The 25,793-nt window shown below is 42.5% G+C and overlaps 2 protein-coding genes and 1 pseudogene across 2 annotated transcripts in view; 2 read left to right on the top strand and 1 right to left on the bottom strand.

The window, feature by feature from the left end:
- Nucleotides 1-25,793, bottom strand: part of LOC127687999 (HEAT repeat-containing protein 5B-like) — a 257,762-nt gene that overhangs the window by 43,790 nt on the left and 188,179 nt on the right.
- LOC127687594 (uncharacterized protein C2orf16-like) lies at nt 1,242-8,322 on the top strand. Its single transcript, XM_052186393.1, has one exon. The coding sequence runs from the start codon at nt 1,279-1,281 to the stop codon at nt 8,113-8,115; it is 6,837 nt and encodes a 2,278-aa protein (XP_052042353.1). The 5' UTR covers nt 1,242-1,278; the 3' UTR covers nt 8,116-8,322.
- On the top strand, nt 9,860-23,008 carry LOC127687750 (lysine-rich coiled-coil protein 1-like; annotated as a pseudogene).

Here is a 25,793-nt window from a genome sequence, read left to right as displayed (position 1 = left end):
TTCAAAGATACAACCTCATTTGAATTGGGTCCTCAGCCAATTGTTCAAAGTGTAAAATCTGAAGAGTTCCAAAATGAACTACAGGTGCCAAGTATGAAACCTTGCCATTTGACTCCAGGGTCCCAGATATACCAAGAAAAAGCCTTGGAGTCAACGTTGGACCTACAACTTCAAGGTGTGGAAACTCTGGCACAACCTTCAATTGAAAGCACAAAGACTATTCAATGGATACCAATATCTGAGTTTCAAAGTGAGAAAGGTGTAGCTTCAAACTCAAGGTCACAGTCTGGAGATGCCAGAGCTACAGAACTGAAGCCTCCCATGCTATGGAGAAGTGTGAAGTCATCCAAAGTGACTGCCAGGTCAAAAACTCAAGGAGAAAAAAAGGTGGCATTTTATCTTGAACCACAGTTACAGGAAGTAAAAACCTCTCCATTAGCAGTACGGTTGCAGGAACTAAATCCACTTCACTTGACTTCAGAGCCACAGACTCAAGGCATGACATCCGGGGAGCTAAACAAAGAGCCAAAGGCTGCAAGTGTTAGATCTGTTCAGTGGACACCTCGAAAGGAGTTCCGAGGTGTAAAGATGTCAGGATTCAATAGGGGGTCACCGTTTCAAGGTGTCACATACACAGAACAGAAACCCTTCATAAAATTGGGAGGTGGGAAGCCATTGGAAATGACTCAAGGGGCACAAGAACAGTGTGTGAAGACCCTCCAGTTGTTACCAGGACCAGAGGTACAAAAAGGGGGAAACTTCACATTGTGTTCAGAACCACAGTCTCATCGTGTGGAAACTGTGTCATTTCACCATGGAGCAGGGCTTGAAAACACAAAATCTCCCTTGGGCTTACAGCCTAAAGGCAACACAGCCACAGAGTTACAACCCTCAGTACAAGAAAGGGATGTGAAGACATCTGAGGACTTGATGACAAGGCTCAAGACAGAAGGTAAAGAACCTTCCGGGTCAACCCAGGCATGCTTGTCTCATAGGTTCAAAACTATTGACAAATCTATGCTGCCATGGAAAAATCCCAAATGTGATCCTACCTTAAGGTCATTGATCACTAATAAAAAATTAGTGACATTCAAATCCAGGTTCCATATAGAAGACAGGAGATTTCCTAAACTGGCCCCTGGAATACAGTCACGAGAATTGAAACCATTCAAGTCATCTTCAGGAATTCAACAGCCTCAAGATGTAACATTTTCAGTGTTTAAAGAAGAGCCAAGGCCTTTAGAAGCAAAATCTGAGGTATTAGGCCAAGGGTCTGAGATGAAGTCTGAGCCCCAGGGCCAAAGTACAAAATGTTCTGACTTCACACCTGAAACAACATCCCAAAATATGAAATTAAAACTAACTCCCAGGTCACCGATGAAAAGTAAACCAATTTCGACCAAAATTCAAAGGGTCAAGCTAGATGTTAAACCAGGGCCCCAGTCCCAAAATATAAAATCAGATTCAATTCTGAAGACAAAGCCTCAAGAAATGGAGATGGAAGACTGTGAATCAGGCCCACAGTTACAAGATCTTAAATCTTTGAGGACGATCATGGGTGTAAAAGTCCAAGATGTCAAATCTATGAGCTTCAGTCCTAGAACACACGTGGAAAGTATGCCATCTGAAGTCATCACAGAGAAGAATGTCCTTGGTATGAAACCAGCAGAAATGAGCCTACGAGGTGAGACACCCGTGGTCACCCCAAGGAAGTTGCTTTTAAGCACACAGTCTATAGGGCTGGATTCAGGCTTTAATTTGCAAGATTTGAAATATCCTGAGCTGATCATGGGCATGAAACTTCAAGGTATAGACTCTATGGAAGGACACGTGAGAAGTATAAAACCTTCTGAGGTGATTACTGGGATACAAGATGTAGAATCATCTGAGTTGAGCCCTAGTCCAGACCTTCAGGGTATAAAATTTAAGGTGTTCTATCCTGGGTCACACTTGGAAGATGTGAATTCTGCATGTACTCCCAATATACATTCTCAATACATAGATTCCAGTGGGTATATACCTGGGCCATATCTGCAAGATATGAATTCTTCTGTGTGGATTCCACAGTCAAACATTCAGTGTATAAATTCTGAGTGCAATCCTGGAATACATTCAGATGGGATGAATTCTTCCTCTTGCTTTTCGGGATCAAAACTGCAATGCCTATGTTCTACTGGGAGCACCCCTGAGTCACATTTGCAAGACATAAATTCTACTGAATTCATCCCAGAGCCAAGTCCTCAGTATGCAAATTCTTCTGCATGCACCCCAGGATCAAAATGTCAGTGTGCAGATTCTTCTGCATGCATACCAGGGCCAAGTCCTCAGTGTGCAGATTCTTCTGCATGCACCCCAAGATCAAATGCTCAGTGTGCAGATTCTTCTGCATTCACCCCAGAGAATCCTGAATTACATTCGCAAGCTGGGAATTCTTCTGTATACACTCTAGGGCAAAACCATCTGTGTGAAAATTCTAATAGGTATAATCTTGGGCCACTTTTTCAAGGTATGAACTTTTCTTCATTTCCACCACCACAAATTCTGTGTGTAAATCCTGTTTGGTGCAATACTAGAATACATTTGAAAGATATAAATTCTTCTGCATGTACTCTAAGTCAACAATCTCAGTCTGTAAATTCTATTGGCTACAACCCTGGGGCACATTTACAAGCTCCAAAACCTCAAGAACAGCACTTGAAAGATTTGGTGTCTGAACTAAATCCAGGGTCAAGCAATTTGGGTGTATCACCTTCTCAAGATATGAATTCATCTAACTTAATGCTAGGGGCAAAGTTTCAAAAGATCCCAGTTTGCAAGAACCAGCTTGGGTCGCGGCAGCAAAGTACACAACCTATATTTACTTTGAGGCCTCAGTCAAATGGTGTGAATTCTGTGGTTTTACCTACGTCGCCTCCGGAAGATAGAAAGTTTCCAGAGAGGAGCACACACACACCCTTTTGTACAAATGCTGTAAAACTGACTCCTGGCAGTGATCAGAATGACATGAGAAGAAGTAGGGTATTTTTGAAAGAACCTCTTTCTCAAAATGTTCAAGCCATACATTTGAAGCCAGCATCACAGTCTCAAAGTGTGCGGTCTTCAAAAGAACCAATGATAGTATTGCCACCACAGTCCACCAGGAAGCTCTTAGCAGGACCATCACTGACCAGTGTCAAATTCTCAGATTTGCCACTGAAATCAGAGCAGAAAAATAGAAAATCTTTGGCATTTCCTTCAGAGCCAAAGTGGCAAGGTGTAAAACAGGTGAAATTGTCATCAGTGTGTCTGCAGGAAATTGGAAAATCTGTGGAGTTACCACCAAAATCAATTTTTCAAAACGTGAAACCTGGGAACCTTATGCCCCAGACAATTCATCCCCTCACAGAATCCATGAGACCAGAGAGACAGGTGGAGGACTTTGCAGAGATGAGCATGAAGCCTAGGTGTCAAGTCCCTAAATCGGTGCATTTTACTTCACCACCAGTTTCCCAAGATGTGGGATCTTTAGAATTTACAAATGGGGAGGTAAATAAAAGCAGAGAAATGACAGGGAAGTCTATGAGGTTGAGCTCCAAACCAACAGATAACATCCTAGAATCGTTAGAGATGCCCCTGAAGCTAGATCTTCAAGTACCAGAATTGTTTGATCTGACTCCAACACTAAGTGATCATGATTTAAAATCCTCAGAGCCAAATCTACAGAAAAGCTACCAGCTCCCAGAACCTCCTGAGTTACATTCTTGGTCGTGGCCTCAATTTCAAGATTTCAAGAAGTTACAGACAAAAGAGGGTACAGAATCTGATAGAATGACCCTCAGCTTCAAGAACCATGTTGCAGACACCATAGAGTTTACTTGTGAAGCAAGACAGCAAGGGGAAGAATTTAGAATGACTCCAAAGGCGATAAATAGAGAGATTGAATTCATAGAAAACTCTCCAAGGCCATGTCCTCAAGACTTAGGACCTCTGGGGGTGGGCTCTAAGGAAAGATCTCAAAGGGAACAATCTGTAATAACAACAAGGCCATTCTGTCCCATCCCAGATTCCACTTCAGGAATAACACCAGGGCCAGGACCTCAGATTCCCAAATCTAAAAATTTGGCCTCTATGGAGTGGTTGCACAAAGAATCCTTTGACTTGGCAGGCAAGGATAAGAGTCAAGTTGTGGGAAAGAGAGACTCTGTAGAGCTCACCTTTGGTACACAGCAGTCAGGATGGGTAGCGGCTAAGCTAACAAAACCTCAGAATCTGAGCCTGGAAAATATAAGCATCACTCCAACAGAATCACTGGATGAAATGATAAACGTTGTAGGAATTAGTGTAAAGCCAGGAGATCAAGTAACAGAATCTGTGAAGACACAGCTTTCAGTTCCTCACTCAGTGGCCCTCCCAAAAGTGTGTGAATTTGTGGAAGTGATCTCCAGACCAACACTTCAAGTTGCAAAGTCTGTGATGATTCCAGAAAGTATCCCTCAAATGTCAAAATACAATGATTTGACTTCCAGAACACATGATGTGATAAGTTCAAAATTTCCTCCAAGCCTTCAGCTACAAAATGTGCAATCCAAAAAAGTAGTCATAGAGCCAAAACATCAGGCTTTAGAAACAAAACAACGGCCAGGCTTTCCACTAATAAAGACTGTAGTAACTGCCAAACCATTGATTCAGATCGTAAAATCTGAAGAAGTGGCACCAGGACCATGTCCCCAGGCTGTAGAACCAATAGGACTGGGCATGAGACCAAGCATTAGAGTAAAGGAGTGTTTGAATTTACACCCAAGACCACATCTTCAAGACCTGGTAAAACCTATGGAGTTAACTCAAAGGGCAGATATTCAAGTGACTTCTGCAGAATTAATATCTCAGCAAACATCTCCCCTTAAGGAACCTATAGTGTCAACTCATGAGCAAAGGCTTCAGGCTGTAAAATCTCTAGGTCTCAAAACAAAATCTTCTAAAATAAAGAAAATGAAAGATTCGAATCAAGGATCAGTGTGTCAGAATAAAGACTCTGGCATGATCGCACCAGCAAAGTTAGATGCAGAGAATTCCTTATCTAGATCCATACACAGCCCTTCAATCCCATGTCCTTCTATCGTTGACAGAACAACTGAATTAGGGCACAGCCAGGGTTCTGGGGTGCCCGAAGTTTCCAGAGCTTTTGGTATGGAAAACATTGGTGTTGGTAGTTTGCAGTCTTCAAAGTCCTATACAGACAATACTATGAAAAAATCATCAGTTCTTCCTTTGGTCCTTCAAAATCTACCCTCTGATAAGACAGGGGACAGCAAGGGAACCAGGTATCCTGATATCTGGAGCATGAATGTCTTATCCAAGGAAGAAAGTGGAAAGAAGAAAATGGAGGAATTCCAGAGGTATTCTTCATACCCATTCAGATTACTATCCCAGGAGTTTCAGGCAGGATTAGTGGCTCGAAGAAGCACTATCCATTCTTTCCTGGGCATACAGCAGAATGTCTGGGAAAGCCATGTCTGTAGGCAGAGACTACCTAGAAAATACCTCTCCAGTATGCTAATGCTGGGGAATGTCCTGGGAACCACTATGGAAAGGAAGCCTTGTTCTCAACCCTTTTCAATAGAAAGATCCACTATGGACAGTTGTCAATCCATCGAAAATTTATTTGGGGTTCCAGCTGAACTGATGGAATTTTCCCAAAGCCTGCTAGAGAGGGTTCCAAGGACCATGTCTCAGACGTCAGTGGATAAAAAGTACATACAGAGACATATTTTATTTCACAGTAATGAGAAGAAAATGCCGCTGAAGATGTGGACCCGCGGCTCCACATCTTCCATAATACAGAGATTCTCTGGCACAAGATTGGGAGTAAGGAAACCAAGCTCAAAACCCCACGATATTTTCCAGGAAGCCACTGAGCATGTGTCCGTCTCATGTACCGGGACCTGGTTTCCTGACTTGATGAGATCAGAGATACTTTACACTAGGGAAGATTCTGTTTCCAGGGAGCAGAGTAAAATCTCACCATGTGCACCGAGTAGGACTTTTGAGTCTCAGCATTCCCTCAAGACAAGTTCTCTCTCCCAGTCAAACACCGATAACTCAGAACATCTTCTAAGAGAACTCAAGTTAAAAATAGCAGGAAAACTCATAAGAAGTCAAATACCCCACAATGTCCCTCCGCCTCTAGATTCAGGTCTTGTCCTAAAGTATCCAATATGCTTAGAATGTGGCCGATGTTCAGGCCTTAATTGCTCTCATAAGTTACATTCTGCTTGGGGGCCGTACCTTCTCATCTACCCACAGCTCCACCTTTTAAACAGCCCTGAAGGCCATGGTGATGTTCAATTGCATCTTGGATTTAAATTAGGGTATCCACAGAAAGGTACTGCATCACCATCACATAGAGAAGCTAGATTCTCTAAGCTGGGTTCCAAGCATCCTGGCTATGGAAGCAATCAGGATGAAACATGGATTAAATCAAGCCTCAGAAAGACCTCTGTCTTGACAGATCCTTTGAAGAAAATTGTCAAGGGACCTAAAACACAAAACACAAGGCTATACAAAATCAGTCCTAGAACACTGAGGGGTCTGTCAAGAAACAGAATTGAAACCCCCCAAACAAGCACTGTTTCTTCCAAGACACAACCTAAGAAATCCTCTCAGCCCAAAATCATCCAACCACTTGTTCAAGGCCTAAGGCAGGCATTCCAAGCAGCACATAGAATTGTGACTTTTACGGGCCGGAAATTAAAGAAGATGAGGCCAGACAAGTTGTGTTCAGTCAACAACGTGTGCCCCAAACAAAATGCCAATGATTACTTCATGAGAGATAGCGAAGGAGCGAGGACACCAGCTGTCAGGCTCAGGTCAACAGGCTCAAGCGCTAAGCAAAAGGACACATGTCAGGGAGGAAGTGAGCGTGGTAGACAAGCTCCACAGCCCAAACCAGCGAGCTCTCTCCCACCCAGACCCTTGCAATCGCAGAAGACCATGGTTCGTGGAAGAGATGACTCTAAACAAGCTACTCGAGTCCCCAAAATAATGGACAATGTCTACGGTGATGAAGCACCAAAAAATCAACCACAGCAACTCGGCTTCTTCAGGGAGAGAACCCCATGTAATAAGCCGTCTGAAAGAAGCCATTGCCTGCTTCCTCAGGGAACTCATTGGCAAAATCTCTCTAAGAGGAGACATCACAGTCCTTCTCGGAGAAGGCGTAGCAGTCCCTCTGACAGAACCCTTAGAAGTATTTTGGAGAGGATATATTGCAATCCCTCCCAGAGAAACAGTCTCAGCCCCTCCTTAAGAAGTGTATCTGAGAGAAGCCAAAACAGTGTATTTAAGTGGAGAAGCCACAGCCCCTCCAGGAGGAGCCTTCGAAATCCCTCAAGGAGGAGCCCTCAATTTCACTCAAGGAGCCCTCAAATTGGTTCAAGGAGCCCTGGAATTCGCTCAAGGAGGAGCTCTCGCAATCCATTGAGAAGTCCTCATAGTCCCTCAGGGAGGAGCCCTCACAGGCACTCAGTCAGAAGTCCCTGCAGTCCTTCAGGAAGAAACAGTCACAGTCCTTCAAGGAGGAGCCCCCATAGGCGCCCTTGTAGACCTCTAGAGAGGAGGCATAGCAGTCCCTCTGACAGAACCCTTAGACGTCTTTTGGAGGGGATTTATCACACTCCCTCCCAGATCAATAGTCTTAGCTCCTCCATAAGAAGTCTGTCTGACAGAAGCCATAACGGTCTATTTAAGGGGAGAGGCCACAGTCCCTCCAGGAGGAGGCCTCAAAGTCCTTCAGGGGAAAGCCCTAGCAGTCCCTTAAGAAGTCCTCGCATTCCCTCAAGGAGAATCCCTCACAGTCCCTCAAGGAGGAGCCCTTGCAGACCTCTAGAGAGAAGAGGATGCAGTCCCTCTGTGAAGAAGAGTCTACACAGTCATTTTGGGAGGAGCCAACAGAGTCCCTCTTCTCTGAGATGCCTCAGTACCTCAAAAAAGAGCCATCTCATTCTCATGCGAAGGTCACAGGGCAGTCCTTCAGAAAGGAGCCATGGTGATTTCTCTGAAAGAGCTTTTTCCATTCCCTCTCGCTGGAAGAGATGTAGTTCCGGTGATGGACTCTACCCCAACATTACCTGGCAATAGCCAGGTATGCCTGGCCAACTATAAAAGGGGCTGCTTTTCCCTTCTTCTTTCTCTTACTGCTGCTCTCTTGCCCCCTTTCTCCCCTCTTTCCCCATTCCCTGGCTGGCCTCAACTTCTTTGCTCTCTCCTTCTCTCTGCCTTCCTCTGCTGCTACTACTCTCTTAACTCTTCTCCCCATACCCTAAATAAACCCTATTCTATACTATAGCATCATGTGTGTGGTCCCTCAGGGGGAAGGGATGCCTTGGCATGGGCCTGCGGAGCTATCCCCTTGCCCCACACCTCACCACAGTCCCATAGAACATATTCTTATATTTCTTTATCTTTTTATAATCACAACATCTGGAATAAGCCCAGGACAGTTCCTCTAACCCAGGCTACACAGGCATTCTTACAGACTCATCCTGTCATTCTGAGAGAACACAGTATAGTCCCTCTGAAAGCAGACACAGTCATTCTGAGAAGATGCACAGAAGTCTCTCTGAGAGGAACCAGCACTGTCACTATGAGAGACCCTGTCACAGTCCCCAGGGAGAGGCTCAAGCATCGTTCCCCTAATGTCCCCCTAACGATCTTGGCTAAAGAGGTCATGTCTTCCAGGGAAAATACCGAAAATCCAGAGGTGTGGAAGCATGAAGTTAGTGGATAAGGAGAGATCTGCCCCTGTTAAGTGTATTTCTGCTCAGCCACTGCCTGCACCCTCAGCACTGAAAGAGCTATCTGGGAGGGAAGGGGAAGAGAATGGGTCTGTAATTTAAGATCAATAAAGAAAAGTGCGATTTGAACCCCATTAGCATCTGTAAGACCACTTTTGGGATGGGTGAGACCTGCTGTGCAAATGCAGGTTCAGAGGACCTTCAGACTCCTCCCATTTGCTCCAACCCTCTCTTCCAGTCAGCCTCCCTTCTCTCCTGTAGCGATGGGGGCGGGGTCTCAATGGAAGCTGAAGATGAGTCCATGTGACTCCTTTTCCTCTGCAGCCCCCTCTGAAGTCACTAGGCAGAAGTGGATGTTCAGAGCAGGGCTAGTAGTTGCCGAGACCACATCCGGGAGAGGCGAGCAGAGTGGAAGTGGCTTTAATCTGGCCAGAGCCCTTGGGTGAAATTGTTAGGCGTGGAGGGGGAGTGATGTCTTCCAGACTCGGTGCAGTCAACGCTGCAAGTTTCTTGGTGTGACCATTATACTTTGGAGATAGAACTGTCGAGCCGAGAACACACGGTTCTTTGCCTTTGTCTTGAATTCATAGTTGGTTTTATTCAGAGCCCAGTAGGCCCCACCCTTTTATATCAGATCCACGTACTTACTCCCCCCACCCATTTTATTTTTATTGCCTATTCCTCGTATCCTCGGACTCAGTTCCTCGACATATTGTAATTATTCATAATCCTTCAGCATCCCTAGTGCCTCCCGTTGCTGTATAATATATTACATATGTGCATATTTTTCCGTCTTTTCTTTTCGAGCCTCCATCTAGGATAGGGTTTTAAGAATGGGTAATGATGAAAGCTCTGATATTGTCAACCCGTCTGTACAATGTAGACAGCTTCACATCTAGGCACAGGGGGATTCATCTCTTTGGGGATGAGGTACAAAGGTCCCTGGCACTCACTCATGTGCTTGCAATTTGCTAGACCCGGGACCCACATCCAGTAAGCAGCAGAGGAGCACCAGGATCCTGGGAGCTAAGAAGTAAGTCAGGCTTTCTGAGGACATCTTTGTAATTGTGTAGACAGTGCTGCTAACGATGTCTGTGTCTGTACTGTGCAGCGTCACAGCCACCAGACAGGTATGGCTTTGGGGCACTTGAGATGTGGCTACAGAAGAATAGAATGACAAATTCTATTTCATTTTAATGGACTGAAACTTCAATAGCCATCTATAGGTAGCGCCTACTGGATTGGACAGTGCAGATATCAGCCTAGTGTGGGGGAAAGAAAACCTACCTTGCAATAAAACTACAGTCTAATAAAAATGAGTGTGTTTCAGTTAGTGGTATCCCCCTGCATGTTCTCTGCCCCCACATCAAATATGTGCTCATAATTAATTTGATGGACTCTGGGAGGGAAATAAAAATTCCTATGAGCAGTCTTTCTATTTCCAAGCTACTTGGTTGCATCACTGATTCATTATTTTGTGTAATGAATGTGCTAAGTTTCTCCATGGGTGATACAAGAGAAAAGATTTTATTAACTTGGACCTCCCTGGTGAGTTCATTCACTTAGATAACACTTAGGAAATGTCTTCTCTGTACTGGCTGTGTTGGGCTCCCAGGCATGAAAACAGCTGTTGGTTTCAACAGATGAGGTGGGAAAACATGGCAAAACAATCCAGGGTAATAGGAATAAAACTATTTTTTAAAGTAGGGCTTCACTATCTGGGAATTCCCTGTGACACTTAGGTTGGCCTGTAACTTGTAGTCCTCATGCATCTGTCTCCTGAGTGCTGGGATCACAGGCCTGTGCCATCACACACTTATTTCTGTTTGAGACAGGGTTTCACTATGTAGCCCAGGCTGACCAGGAGCTGACTATATAGCCCAGGCTGGACTTTAACTTATGCAGTCTCTGCCCAAAGCCTTCCCAGTGCAGAGTTCACAGGCATGCTTTACGCTTTTAATCTGTGCTCTGCTAGTAAACACGTTTATAGTGGAATTTAATACCATTTTTTGGGAATACTTTTCAGTGTTACCAGAATAGTCCACTCATAGACAGAAGCTGGAAGGTCTTTGAATAATAGCCAGTAAGGAGTCCCAGCTTCCTGTCCCAAACAGAACAGTATTGGAACTGATGAAAGAAGTTTAAAATAACTAGTTGTGTATCCTTGGCATGGAGGATGATTGCAGGTAGAGGGTATTGCAGGGTGTCTTTGAGAGGAGTTAGCAAGAGCCAGGTCTTTTAGGGCATGCTAACATGTTGCAATTGTCATTATCCTGGAGGGAAAAGTTCACCTTTGAAGACATGGATTGAAAGAAGTGTGAAAGTATTTTTGTGTTTCTTCTTAGGGCCTTCTACCTGTTGACCCATATTCTCCTATATTTTTAAGGGACTTATTTATGGCCTTGAAGTCCTCTATCAGCATCATGAGATGTGATTTTTGCCAGGAGCTATTCTCACAGGGATCTCAAAAAACCCCTACTCTCAGCCATTTCCAGCTTGCTTTCTCTAGGCTGCTTTTAGCAGGAAATGGACCAGTTTAAAGATTAGCCAAGTAAGCTAGATGGTTAGTAGGTACAGAGCTCACCCGAGTGGGCTCAAACAAATGAAGCTCACCTGTGGTTGTTACCATAGCAACTCCTTTCCACCTCACCTCCTCATGATCAAAATATGATGCCAAGTTCCTACTGCACCTGCCAAATCTTAGCTGAGACCCTGAGAGACAATTCTGAGAAACTGTTCCTGAGATATGATGCTAGCCTCCTGAGGTTGTTCCTCAAATACAATGACTTTCCCCCTTCACCCCTCCCCACACCTGCTTGCTTGCCTTTATAATGCCTTGTGTGAAAATTAAAGATTGACAGCTTGATCAGATTCAGACTTGCTCTCTAGTTCTTTTGTGTCTGTCTTCTCTCTTGCCATTCCCCTAGGTGGATCCAGGACTCTGGTGACTGTCCCATGGGCTGGGATAGATTTTAAACCCAGCTCTTGCTTTTCTGATGTGTTGCAGTATTCAGGATTTGCTGTTGTGGGAGAACTGGGTTCTGATGGTGCCATATTGCCTTGGTTTCTGTTGGTAATGATGTTCCATTTAACTTTTGCAATTTAGTTATCTCTGATGTTAGCTGTCAGGGGACAGAAGATGCTGGAGATGATGTGGAGAAAGAGGAACACTCCTCCATTGCTGGTGGAATTGCAAACTGGTAAAAGCACTCTGGAAATCAATTTGGTAGTTCATCAAAAGTTAGACATAGTACTACCTGAAGACCCAGATATACTACTCCTGGGCATATACCCAGAACATGTTCCAACATATAATAAGAACACATGCTTCACTCTGTTCATAGCAGCCTATTTATAATAGCCAGAAGCTGGAAAGAACCCAGATGTCCTTCAACAGAGTAATGGACACAGAAAATGTCTACAGAATGGAGTACTATTCAGCTATTAAAAACAAGGAATTTATGAAATTCTTAGGCAAATGGATGGAAATAGAAAGTGTCATCCTGAGTGAGGTAACCCAATCACAAAAGTATGTACACATAGTATGCACTCACTGATAAGTTGATGTTAGTCCAAAAATCTCAAAATAAACAAGTTACAATTCACAGACCACAGGAAGCTCAAGAAGAACGAGAACTGAAGTGGGGGTGCTTTGGTTCGTCTGAGAAAAGGAACCTAATACTCACAGGAGCAATAATGGAGACAAAGTGTAGAGCAGGGATAGAAGGAAAGGCCACCCAGAGAGTGTTCTACCTGGTAAACACCAAACCCCAAAAGTACTATGGATGACAAGTGCATACTGAAAGGAGCCTGCTCTGGTTGCCTTTCGGAGGGGCCCTGCCAGAGCCTTACAGATACAGAGGCTAATACTAGCAGCCAACCATTGGACTGAGCATGGGGTTCACAATGGAGGAGTTGAAGGGTAGACTGGAGGAGCTGAAGGGGTTAACAACCCCATGGGAAGAACGATGATGTCAGCCATCCAGATGCCTCAGGGCTCCCAGGGACTAAGCCATCAACTAAGGGGTGCACATGGTTCCTGCTAAAATAGTGGCAGAGGAATGCCTTGTTTGGCATCAGTGGGAGGAGAGGTCCTTGGTCCTGTGAAGGCTCAATAGAGACCCCAGTGTGGGGAAATCAATTGGGGGTTGTGGGAGTGGGTTGGGTGGAGGAGCATATTCTGGGAGGCAGGGGGTAAGAGCAGGGATTGGGAGTTTCCGGGAGGGGAGAAATGGGGAAGGGGGAAACCTGCAAGGACTATAACATTTGAAATGTAAATAAAGAATATATTCAATTAATAAAAGAAAAAAAAAGAACTGAAGTAGGGGTGTTTTGATTCCTCTGAGAAGGGGAACCAAATACTCACAGGAGCAATAATGGAGACAAAGTGTGGGACAGAAACTGAAGGAAAGGCCACCCAGAGAATGCCCTACCTGGGCATTCATCCTATAAACAGGAACCAAACCCCTGCACTATTATGGTCGACAAGAAGTGTATGCTAAAAGGAGCCTGCTATGGTTGTCTCCAGAGGGGATCTGCCAGAGCCTTACAGATACAGAGGCAGATGCTAGCAGCCAACCATTGGTCTGGGCATGGGGTCTTCAATGGAGGACTTGGAGGGGAGAACTGGAGGAGATGAAGGGGTTTGTAGCCCTATGGGAAGAACAATGATGTTGGCCACCCAGACACCCCAGGTCTCCCAGGGACTAAACAATCAAGTGGTACACATGGTTAGAGCCAAAAGTGTAGCAGAAGAATGCCTTGTCCGGCATCAGTGGGAAGAGAGGTCCTGGTCCTGTGAAGGCTCAATAGATGCTCCAATATAGAGAAATCGAGGGGTGTTGTAAGCTAGGAGTAGAGGGTGGAGGGGCATATACTTGGAGGCAGGGGGTGGGTGAAGGGGTTGGGGATTTTCTGGGACAGGAGAAACCGAGAAAGGTTCTAGCATTTGCAATGTAAATGAAGAATATATTGTTTTATCTTTTTAAATTGAATGTGTTCTTATAACATTTTTTATTTAAAAAAAATGAAAGAAAGAAGCTTGAAAACTGGTACTAAGAATATTATACTCAAACCTAAGGAGGAAAGTGAAATGTGGCCTATAATCGTAACTGAATCACAGGTGCATATGATGAGAGGAGGTGAGAGTTAAGGGGGAGGGGAAACAGGGTGTCCACAGGTTTCTGTCTTAGATGAAGAAAACAAGATATTCCATGATAAAACCAAATTTACACAGTATCTGTCCACAAATCCAGCCCTACAACGGATAATAGATTGAAACACAAATGCCAACACACAGAGGGAAACTACACCCTAGAAAAAGCAAGAAAGTAATCTTCTTCCAACAAACCCAAATGAAGATATGCACACAAACATAAAAAATAACATCAAAAATAACAGGAAGCAACAATCACTAATCCTTAATATCTCTTAACCTCAATGGACTCCACATATTCTAACAGAAATATTTTTCATGTAAATCTTCAATTCTATCAGAAAAGGTTTGTAATTCCTCTTTCAATTTATATAGTAAATATTGGTGTTTTTCAGTGGTCTTAGGATATGTAAGTTTAGAACCACTGGGCTATAGGCTCTTGAAAATTCTTAATCTGGGCTGGAGAGATGGCTCAGCGGTTAAAAGTACTAACTGCTCTTCCAGAGGTCCAGAGTTCAATTTCTAGCAACCATATGGTGGCTTACAACCATCTATAATGGGATTCAATGCCGTCTTCTGGTGTGTCTGAAGACAGCAACAGTGTACTCACATATATAAGATAAATACATCATTAAAAATTTCTTAATCCAAAAAGAGTTGAACATAAGCTAACCTCATCTATAATTAAAAGCTGAGATTTGCTACCCCAATGATTAATTATAAAGTCACTAATCATGATAAACATTACATCATACAGGAGCACTTATTATAATATCATTTAGTATCATTTATTTATTTTAAAGATTATTTATCTTATGTATATGAATACATTGTAACTGTCTTCCCCAGAAGAGGGAATCAGATCTTCTTACAGATGTCTGTGAGCCATGATATGGTTGCTGGGCATTGAACTCATGACCTCTGGAAGAGCAGTCTGTGCTCTTAATCGCTGGGCCATCTCTCCAGCCTTACTGTCATTTTTAACACATAAAACTACCTTGGGTTGATAGATTATACAACATACTTAAGTGTTTATTGGTGAGTCTTTAAAACTAAGGTAGTAGCCTAGGTGAAACTGTTTTTTTTTTTTTCTTCTAGATTCATTGTATGATTTCCCCTTTCCCAGTTTCCCCCTCCGCATAAGTACAATAAGCCCTCTTACCTCTGCCCATCCCCCAACCACCCTCCTCCCATTATTCTGTACTGGTAATCCCCTACAATGCTGCATCAAGCCTTTCCAAGACCAGGGCCCTCTTCTTCCTTCTTGGGAATCATTTGATATGTGAGTTATGTATTGGGTATTCAGAGCTCCTGGGCTAATATCCACTTATCAGTGACTGCATTCCATTTGTGTTCTTTTGTGAATGAGTTACCTCACTTAGGATGATATTTTTCATTTCCAACCATTTGCCTAAGAATTTCATGAATTCATTCTTTTTAATTGCTGAGTAGTATTCCATCGTGTAAATATACCAATTTTTTTGTATCCATTCCTCCATTGAGGGACATCTGGGTTCTTTCCAGCTTCTGGCTATTATAAATAAGGCTGCTATGAACACAGTGGAGCATGTGTCCTTATTGCATGCCGGGGAATCTGGGTATATGCCCAGGAGTGGTATAGCAGGGTCCTCAGGAAGTGTCCTGTCCAGTTTTCTTAGAAATTGCCAGACTGATTTCCAGAGTGGTTGTATCAGCTTGCAATCCCACCAGCAGTGGAGGAGTGTTCCTCTTTCTCCACATTCTCACCAATACCTGCTGTCTCCTGCGTTTTTAATCTTAGCCATTCTGACTGGTATGAGGTGAAATCTCAGGGTTGTTTTGATTTGCATTACCCTAATGACTGATGATGTTTAACATTTCTTAAGCTGCTTCTCAGCCATTCAAAGTTCTTCAGGTGAAAATTCTTGGATTAGCTCTGTACCCCATTTTTAATAGAGTTGTTTGGCTCTCTGGAGTCTAACTTCTTGAGTTCTTTGTATATATTGGATATTAGCCCTCTGTCGATGTAGGGTTGGTGAAGATCTTTTCCCAATTTGTTGGTTGCCATTTTGTCCTTTTGAGACTGTTCTTGCTTTACAGAAACTTTGTAGTTTTATGAGGTCCCATTTGTCAATTCTTGATCTTAGAGCATAAGCTGTTGGTGGTGTGTTCAGGAAATTTTCCCCTGTACCCATGTGCTCAAGGCTCTTCCCCAATTTCTTTTCTATTAGTTTAGGTGTGTCTGGTTTTATGTGGAGGTACTTGATCAATTTGGAGTTGAGCTTAGTACAAGGAGATAAGAATTTTCGATTTGCATTCTTCTGCATGCTGACCTCCAGTTGGACCAGCAACATTTGTTGAAAAGGCTATATTTTTCCACTGGATGGTTTTAGCTCCTTTGTCAAAGATCAAGTGACCATAGGTGTGTGGGTTCATGTCCGGGTCTTCAGTTCTATTCCATTGGTCTACCTGCCTGTCACTATACCAATACCATGAAGTTTTTAACACGATTGCTCTGTAGTACTGCTTGAGGTCAGGGATACTGATTCCCACAGAAGAGATTTTTACTGTTGAGAATAGTTTTAGCTATCCTCGTTTTTTTGTTATTCCATGAATTTGAGGATTGCTCTTTCTAACTCTATGAAGAACTGAGTTGGGATTTTGATGGGGATTGCATTGAATCAGTACGTTATTTTTGGCAAGATAGCCATTTTTACTATATTAATTCTGCCAATCCACGAGCATGGAAGATTTTTCTATTTTCTGAGGTCTTATTTGATTTCTTTCTTCACATACCTGAAGTTTCTGTCATATAGATCTTTCGTTTGTTTGGTAGAGTCATACCAAGATACTTTATAATGTTGTGGGTATTGTGAAGGGTGTCATTTCCCTAGTTTCTTTCTCAGCATGCTTATCCTTTGAATATAGGAAGTCTATTGACTTACTTGAATTGATTTTATAACCAGCCAGTTTGATGAAGTTGTTTATCAGCTGTAGGAGTTCTCTGGTGGAGTTTTTTGTGCCATCTGGTTATCTCTGGTGTTAGTTAGTCCTATTGTCACTGGCTGGTGCTTGAACCTCCTGTGAGCCTATAAGACTATTTCGGCACCACTGGATGACTGTTTCCACTGGCACAGATTGCTGATGGGCTGCCCTACTCTTGGTGCTGTTGGAGCCCTGGTGTGTCTTTTCCCACACAATGTTATATTTAAGTTGTCTCTGTGTACCTGGCATTGCCTGTCTGGTCCCTCCAGGAGCAAAGATGGCAGATGCTGCAGGAAGCATTTCCTAGTGCAGATCACTCTGCAGGGCAAACGACCCAGGACAGGGCTGGCACACAGATGGATCGCAGAGCTGCCCAGGCCCTGAGGACATGCAGAAGCCTGGTGGGCTATGTCCCAAGCAATGTTAAACTCGGCATATCTCCGTGTACGTGGTGTTGCCTCTCTGGTCCATCCAGGAGCAAAGATGGCAGACGCCGAAGTGAGACTCTTAACCCTCTTGACTTCATCTACCGTGTTAATTATGCTGACGCTGTGAACTATGGATTTTCCCCATGCTCATGCATATTCATGAGACAGAACATGGAGATTTCTAAGGAAGTCCTGTGTTGGTAATAAAGAACTCTCTACAAGACTTTTCTAACAGGAATTCCCTGGGATTTGTCTCTTAATGGCCACTGTCTCTATTAAACAGAGATGGCTCTTATTGTGTGGAATGCTGAGTTTCACCTCTAGAGGTCTGTCAATTCCTATTATTAAGGTGTAACTGACATATAGTAGATGCGTTTGCTTCATGTGCACACTGTTCAATGTTGACATAAGAACAAATCTGTAAAACTAACACCACAATGACACACATTTCTATCTATAAACCCAATTTTTGTTGTTGTTTTTGTTTTTCCAAACAGAGATTTTAGTGTGTGTATTTGTGTGTGTGTGTGTGTGTGTGTGTGTGTGTGTATCTGGCTATCCTGGAGCTAACTCCGTAGACCAGGCTGGCCTCAAACTCAGAAAGCTCAAGAGATCCACCTTCCTTTACCTTCTGAGTGGTAGGGCTAAACGAATGCATTGCCACCACCACCTGACTCATCCCAATAATTTTTTTTTTACATTCTTAACTTTTACTGTTTAGTAATAGTATTCTAGTTGTAAAAAATAATGAGTTTCTAGAGGGCATTTCCATCTGTGTAGATAATATTCCCTCACCATATTCAGACTCCCAGCCCTCACTTATCCTGCCCTCCCTATCCTCATAATGGAACAAAGTTCACTAAGTGCATTAGCTGATACAGATTCCATATTATTTAACCTTTAAGTAAATATTACTTGTCAAGTTTTGGTGTAGCAGCAAAGAATACCCTCAAGTATCTGATGAAAACTATTCAAACTCTCCTTGACTGCCCCTCCCCCAAATACTTGTCTTTTTGTTTTGTTTTGTTTTAATTAGATAATTTCTTTTTTTATATTTCAAATGTTGTCCCCTTTCCTGGTTTCCCCTCTGAAAACACCCTATCCCATTCTCCCTCCCCTGCTCAACAACCCACCCATTCCTGCTTCCCTGTCTTTGCATTCCCTTACACTGGGGCTTTGAGCCTTCTCAGGACCAAGGACCTCTCCTCCCTTTGATGTCCAACAAGGCCATCCTCTGCAACACATGTAGCTGGAGCCATGCCCCCCCCCCCATGTGTACTCTATGGTTGGTGGTTTAGACCTGGGAGCTCTGGGAAAACTGGTTGGTTCATATTATTTTTTTTATTCGATATAATTTATTTACATTTCAAATGATTTCCCTTTTCTAGCCCCCCAACTCCCTGAAAGTCCCGTAAGCCCCTTTCTCTTCCCCTGTCCTCCCACCCACCCCTTCCCACTTCCCCGTTCTGGTTTTGCCGAATACTGTTTCACTGAGTCTTTCCAGAACCAGGGGCCACTCCTCCTTTCTTCTTGTACCTCATTTGATGTGTGGATTATGTTTTGGGTATTCCAGTTTTCTAGGTTAATATCCACTTATTAGTGAGTGCATACCATGATTCACCTTTTGAGTCTGGGTTACCTCACTTAGTATGATATTCTCTCACTTAGTATGATTACCTCACTTAGTATGATATTTATCCTCCTATGGGGCCACAAGCTCCTTCAGCTCCATGGGTCCTTTCTCTAGATCCTCCATTGGGGACCCTGTGCTCAGTCCAGTGGTTGTCTGAATGCTGGGCGGTTTTTCATTTGGGGAATTTCAGTAAAACTGTGAAATTACTGTGTCAATCTTGTATAGACAGGTGTTTTCATTTCACTTGGTAGACAACTAAAATAGCATTTAAATCCTGTGTTGATTAGGTCACATCCCATCATTATGTTTAATTGTTTTATTTAAAATTTTTATTTTCATACCACATATTTGGATTCTAGTATTCCCCACCCCCCCTACACACACACAACTCCTCCTAGGTCCTCCCAACCTCTCTACCCACCCAACTCCATGTTCTTCATGTAATGTCCCTCTGTTGTTTGTTTATGGTAAGGCTAATAGGCTTTTTTTAAAAAGTGAGTTACTTTTGTACCTAGCTAGTGTGCTGAAAATGTTTATCATCTGTAGAGCTTTCTGGTGGAATTTTTAGGGTCACTGGCATATACTATCATATCCTCTGCAAGTAAAGATACTTTGACTTCTTTCCTCTCAGTTTGTACCCCTTGATCTCCTTTAGTTGTCTTATTGCTCCATTAAGACTCCAAGCACTATATTGACTAGGTATGGACAACCTTTTCTTGTTCCTGATTTTTGTGGAATTCTTTGAGTTTTCCTCTATTTAAGTTGACACTGGCTATGGGCTTGCTGCCTTTATTATGCTGAGCTCTGTCCCTTGTATTCCTATTCTCTCAGAGACTTTTATCATGAAAGGTGGTGGATTTTACCAAAAAGACATTTCCTGCATCTGATGAGATTATCATGTCATTTTGCCTCAGTTTATTTCTATGGTGGATTACCTTGACAGATTTTTCTTTCCATGACAGGTTTTGTTTTCTGTATTTCCCTACTGGCCTGGAACTCACTCTGTAGACCGGGCTGGCCTGGAACTCAGAAATCTGCCTACCTCTGCCTCCCAAGTACTGTGATGAAAGTAATGCGTCACCATGGCACTGCTCATTGACAGATTTTTTTTTTTATGTTGAACCATCCCTGTATCTCTGGGATGATGCCTGCTTGATTGTGGTGGATGATCATTTTGATGTTGGTTCATTCTTGAATTTGGTTTCCATTGAATATTTTTGCATGCATGTATATAACGGAAATGAACTGTAATTCTCTTTGTATTTTACGTATTTATGTGGCTTGTATATCAGGATAAATGTGGCCTTGTAAAATGAATTGGGCACTGTTCCTTCTATTTCTGTTTTGTGGAATAATTTGAGGAGTTTTGGCATTAACTCTTTTTTAAAACTCTCTTAGAATTGTGCACTAAAAGATTAAGTCCTGGGCTTCTTTTAGCTGGAGATCTTTTTAATTACTGCTTCTATTTCATTACGTGTTATAGGTCTGTTTAAATTACTTATCTGATCTGGATTGAACTTTGGTACGTTGTAGGTATTGAGAATATTATCTATTTCTTGCAGTTTTTTCTTTGTTTGGTTGGGGTTTTTTGTGGTTTTTTGAGAGAGTGTTTTTGTCTGTGTAGCCCTGACTGTCCTGGAACTCACCCTTTAGACCAGGCTAGCCTCGAACTCTGATCTTGAGGACTGGGATTAATGGTGTGAGCCATCACTGCCTACCTGGAGTATGGGTTTTTAAAGTATGGAGATGAAACTGGGAGACATGGACTTGAAGATTTGTAGGCAGAAGTGAGGATCTGCATTAGCCAGAGTAACCTACATGTTCCAGGGAATGCCTGTTGCGAGTTGGGGACTGGAATAAAGCAATGAACTGGAGGAGAGGGAACTTAGGAGGAGAAGATCTGTATGATCAACTGGAGATGGAGTCAGTGGAGGGGTAGAGGGAGGCTGCAACAGATGGTTGCTACAGAGCTGGGGGTAAGACTGAGGGATTGGTTTTTGAAGAGCCAAGGAAGAGGTGAGGATCTGCAGTTAACCTACCACCTCCCCTGGTTGCAGTGCCTTTGTAAAAATATTAACTTGTGTTTCTTCTTTGTGTGTGTGTTGAATAAGTGCAGGGGCATGCAATTGTGTGTGTGTGCCTATGGAAGCTAAAGGCCCAAGTAGGTGCCCTCCTCTAATTTTTGAGAGAAGGTCTCTCCCTGAGCCTGGAGCTCACTAATGTTCAGACTGATCAGTGAGCTCCTGGGATATACTTGACTCCTTCCATTTTCCCAGTGCTAGAGTAATAGACCATTTTTTTTTCATTTTTTTTTTATTGAGTATCTTCTTCATTTACATTGCCAATGGTAAAACCTTTCCCACTTTCCCCCCTCCCAAAAGACCCCTCTCCAAAGATTCCCAAACCTCGTCCCACCCTCTGCCTCCATGTATATGCCCCTCTACCCGACACTCTCTCCCCTCCAACACCCCCACCCTACACTGGCTTTTATGTGTGATGTGGGAGTTGAACTCTGGTCCTCATGCTTGCATAGCAACCACTTTATCCACTAAGCCAGCTTTAAGACTACATCTAGGCTTCATGATTTTAAGGATACTATTTAAGAAAGCTCTGCATCCCGCGATTGCTGAGATTTCTCTTTCATCTAATTTATATTTTGTTTTGTTTTTTGTTGTCATTGTTTTGTTTGTTCATTTGTTTTGAGATGGGATCTGGCCAGGAGCTTGCTATGTATACCAGGTTACCCTCAAACTTGTAGAGGTCAAACTCAGGGTCTTCTGCATGCTAATCAAGCCCTGGGCTATATTCTTAACCAAGGTTGTTGCTGGAAATAATAAAAACATTTGCCCTGCAAGCTCTCTGAGGAGGTGCTCTCCCCAACTGTCCTGCACCAGCAGGCCACAGTCCCACTCTGGTATTGGTACTGGTGGTTACAACATCATTGTCCCAGTAGGGTCCTATGAGTTCCTCTCAATTCCATGCAAATCCCACACATACCCCGGGTCACCAGCTCTCAATACCCAAATTACCAGGTAGAACAGGACTCTTTTGATTAATTACTCTGCCAAGATATATAGATATTAGAAACACTATTACAAGATGCCAATCCAGTAATAACAGAGCCAATTAATTATACTACAAGTTTTATCCTAATTTCTAACCTTTAGATAATCTAACATGTGATTCCATGTTGGTGCTCCGACCTACATAGGGCCTCACCACACAGGTCCATTCTTCTCCTCTAATATTCCTTGCTCTGCCCCCTTTTATCTTGTCCAATCACAGACCCTCTCTGCCCTGATGTAGCCTCATAGAAAAGTTCCTGAAAGATTGAAGATTATAAAACTTGAAGATTATATTAAAGTACAGAAAGCCAGAGGCTTAGAACCAAAGATTTGTTTCAGAAGGATGAGAGGGGAGTATTTGGAAAGCTGTGGGTACAGAGAAGAGTTTGATTCCTGGCCCAGATATAAAATGTTTGATCAAAGACTCCCGTCTGGAACCAAACATTCCCACCCAAGATCATGCAGTAGTTCACAGACAGAAGACTGGGTACCTCAGTGGTTACCAGCTCATGACAAGATAAGACTAAACTCTCTGTGCTACTGTCGGTTTACCAGGGATGGCTTCACAGAAAAACCAATCACCTTGAACCTTAGTTAGCAAGAATACAATTGTGGCTCATATAGTGTAGAATCTGTAGTTCACAAGCATCTCTGCTCAGGTCACACTACCATCGACCCTCAAGTCAGTCATAGACAAATGCACCAGAAGAGGAAAAGACATGTAAAAGAGGGCAGAGAAAGGCAGGAAGAACTGCCCAAACACGAGACAAAATGGAGTTCTGAGGAAATAGATTTAATCAAACATAGGAGCATCCAAAGAAAGAAAACAAAGGCAGAAACAGAAACCTTACAAGATGGTACAGAAAATCTTAAGACTCAAAAAGAGAAATAAAAATGAGATGTATCATCTAAGAAAGAGGACCGTAAGCATAGGAAGGAAACCAAGGACAGAGGAGTAGATGCTTTGGGACCAGTCTCTCCTTGGATTTTGAAGATCTCTAGATCTCCTCAGGCTCAAGTGAAATACCAGTCAAGAGCTTGCTTTCATTTGCATTCATATTCATCTCACTTGCATGCGTGGACATAGGTTACAACTTCTGACAGAGTAAGAATGAAGTACTTAGTGGGCTTGCTTCCCACATGGAGATTACTTTTGTATTTTCTAAAAGATTAATAATTTTTCTTACATATGGTAGAATTTCCCTTTAACAGAGTGGCTCTGTTAAAAATTGACCAAATTGCGGTGGTAGTGGAATTATTTTCCCTTGGGAGATCATTTATTTAAAATTGGAGGATTGACTGATGGCTTTTGTGGAATCTATTTCTTGGTTGGGTTTCTTTTAGTTTTGAGTCACATATTTTTATGCTCATTGGCTTTCTGTATGAAGCAACTTAGATTTCCCTTTTTTAGATCTAACTTGCAATATATTTTCTGGGTTGGAAAGTGAAATAACATAATAATTTTTTCTGACATACAGTTTGAAAATTTTCAGAGACTCACGCAAAATCAGTTTATATTCTGAAAATGTTTATAATAAAGTATTTTTACTTCTGGGAAAAATAGTTTCCCTCTAAGTACTGGAGAGATTGCTCAGAGGTTAATAGCACTGGCTGCTCTTCCAGGGGTCCTAAGTTCAATTACCAACAACCACATGGTGGTTCATAACCATCTAGAATGACAGCTGGTGCCTTCTCTGGTCTGCAGGTATACATGTAATCAGAATACTGAATACATTATAAATAAATAAAAAAACCCTTTTCCCTCCTAGTTTGTGCATTGAATTGTTTTTCCTTCTTTGGTTAAGTTTGCTTCTCTTGTTAAGACATCTTTCACTGAATCCTTATGTCCATGACTTTGAGTCCTCCTGAAGGGAGCAGGGAAGTAGAGCTTCCTGTTCCCTCCAGGTGCCTTCTTAATTGTCTCACACCCTAGGGTAAGTGCATCTCTGTTGCTCACTGTACAATGTCTCCAGTGTCCTTAATGGATTCATTTTCATATGTGTATTATTTAGGAGCAGGTTATTAAATTACTAACTATTTGAACATTTTTGTGTTTTGTTTTAGAATATCTTTTTGTTTTGTTTTGTTTTGTTTTGCTTTGCTTTGCTTTGTTCTGTTGAGACATGGTTTCTTTGTGTAACAGCCCCGACTGTCCTGGATTCACTTGTACAACACGCTGGCCTCAAGAGATGCACTTGCCTCTGTCTCCAGAGCACTGGGATTAACATGCCAGTCTTGTTTAGAATAAATTATTACTGTTAATTTCTAACTTGATTCTGATAAGGTCAAAAAACCCATGGTGATATTCCTCCCTTCAGTGAACATTTAATATTTGAGAACCAAAATATTCTCCATTGTGAATTCACAACGTGAACTTGATAAGAATGTATATCTTTAACACAGTATTTTGAAAAAGCTAATGTCCATGAGGTATTCTGTAAATGCTAAAGATTAATTATGTGATATAGATCATTTATTCTTCACTGAAGTTTTGTCTTATTGTCCTGTCAGTTGCTGAGAAAGATAGCTATAGTATTTAAACTTATGGTTACACACTCATTGGCTTTTGGGGACAGGTTCATTGTTGACATTGAAGTCATTATCACCACCCAAACACTTTTAAGAACCTTTCTTTTGCATAGCACACTATGCTGAACATAATCCAACTGTTACCCCCATGGAGTCCTCCCTCAATAATAAAATTACAATCCAGGAGACGTATTGATAGGAATCATATAAATGTTGAGCCATTTCCTCATTGTGTTCCTATGTGCCTTGGTCCTACGATATGGGCTGGTTCTCCTCATGAGCTCCCCAAGAGAAGCTTTGACATATAACTCTTTTTCCATTGTGCCTTAACATCTTTATTCCTTCAGGGTATGCTGCTGTACATGTCACAAAGGGATCAGCCAGTCTAGCTTCTTTTTTTAAGATTAATGTAAATTGACTTTTTATTAATATTCTATATTCTTTGTTTACATTCCAAATGCTTTCCCCTTTCCCATTTCTCCCCTCCCCATATGTCCCATAAGTCCTCTTCTCTCCACCCATTCTCCAATCATCCCCTTCCTTTTTCTCTATCCTGGTACTCCCATAAAATGCTGGATCAAGCCTTTCCAGGATCAGGGCCCTCTCCTTACTTCTTCATGGAAATAGTTTGTTATGCTATATCTGCAGTATTCACAGCTTTTGGGCTAATTAATATCCACTTATCAGTGATTGCATTCCATGTGTATTCTTTTGTGATTGGCTTACCTCACTTAAGATGATATTTTCCAGTTCCAACCATTTGCCCAAGAATTTCATGAATTCGTTGTTTTTAATTGCTGAGTAGTATTCGATTGTGTAAATACACCACATTTTCTGTATCCATTCCTCCACTGAAGGGACATCTAGGTTCTTTCCAGCTTCTGGCTATAAGGCTGCTATGAACATAGTGGAGCATGTGTCCTTGCTGCATGCTCGGGAATCCTCTGGGTATATACCCAGGAGTGGTATAACCAGGTCCTCCGGAAGTGTCATGCCTAGTTTTCGGAGGAGCTGCCAAACTGATTTCCAGAGTTTGTTGTACCATCTTACAATCCACAAGCAGTGGAGGAGTGTTCCTCTTTCTCCACATCCTCGCCAACACGTGCTGTCTCCTGAGTTTTTAACCTTAGCCATTCTGACTTGTATGAGGTGAAATCTCAGGGTTCTGTTGATTTGCATTTCCCTAATGACTAATGAGGTGATACAAAACTCCACCAGAGAACTCCTACAGCTGATAGGAAAAAAAAA

Source organism: Apodemus sylvaticus, chromosome 6 (genome assembly GCF_947179515.1).
Source record: "Apodemus sylvaticus chromosome 6, mApoSyl1.1, whole genome shotgun sequence".
NCBI lineage: Eukaryota > Metazoa > Chordata > Mammalia > Rodentia > Muridae > Apodemus > Apodemus sylvaticus.
This window is presented reverse-complemented; position numbering and strand designations above follow the sequence as displayed.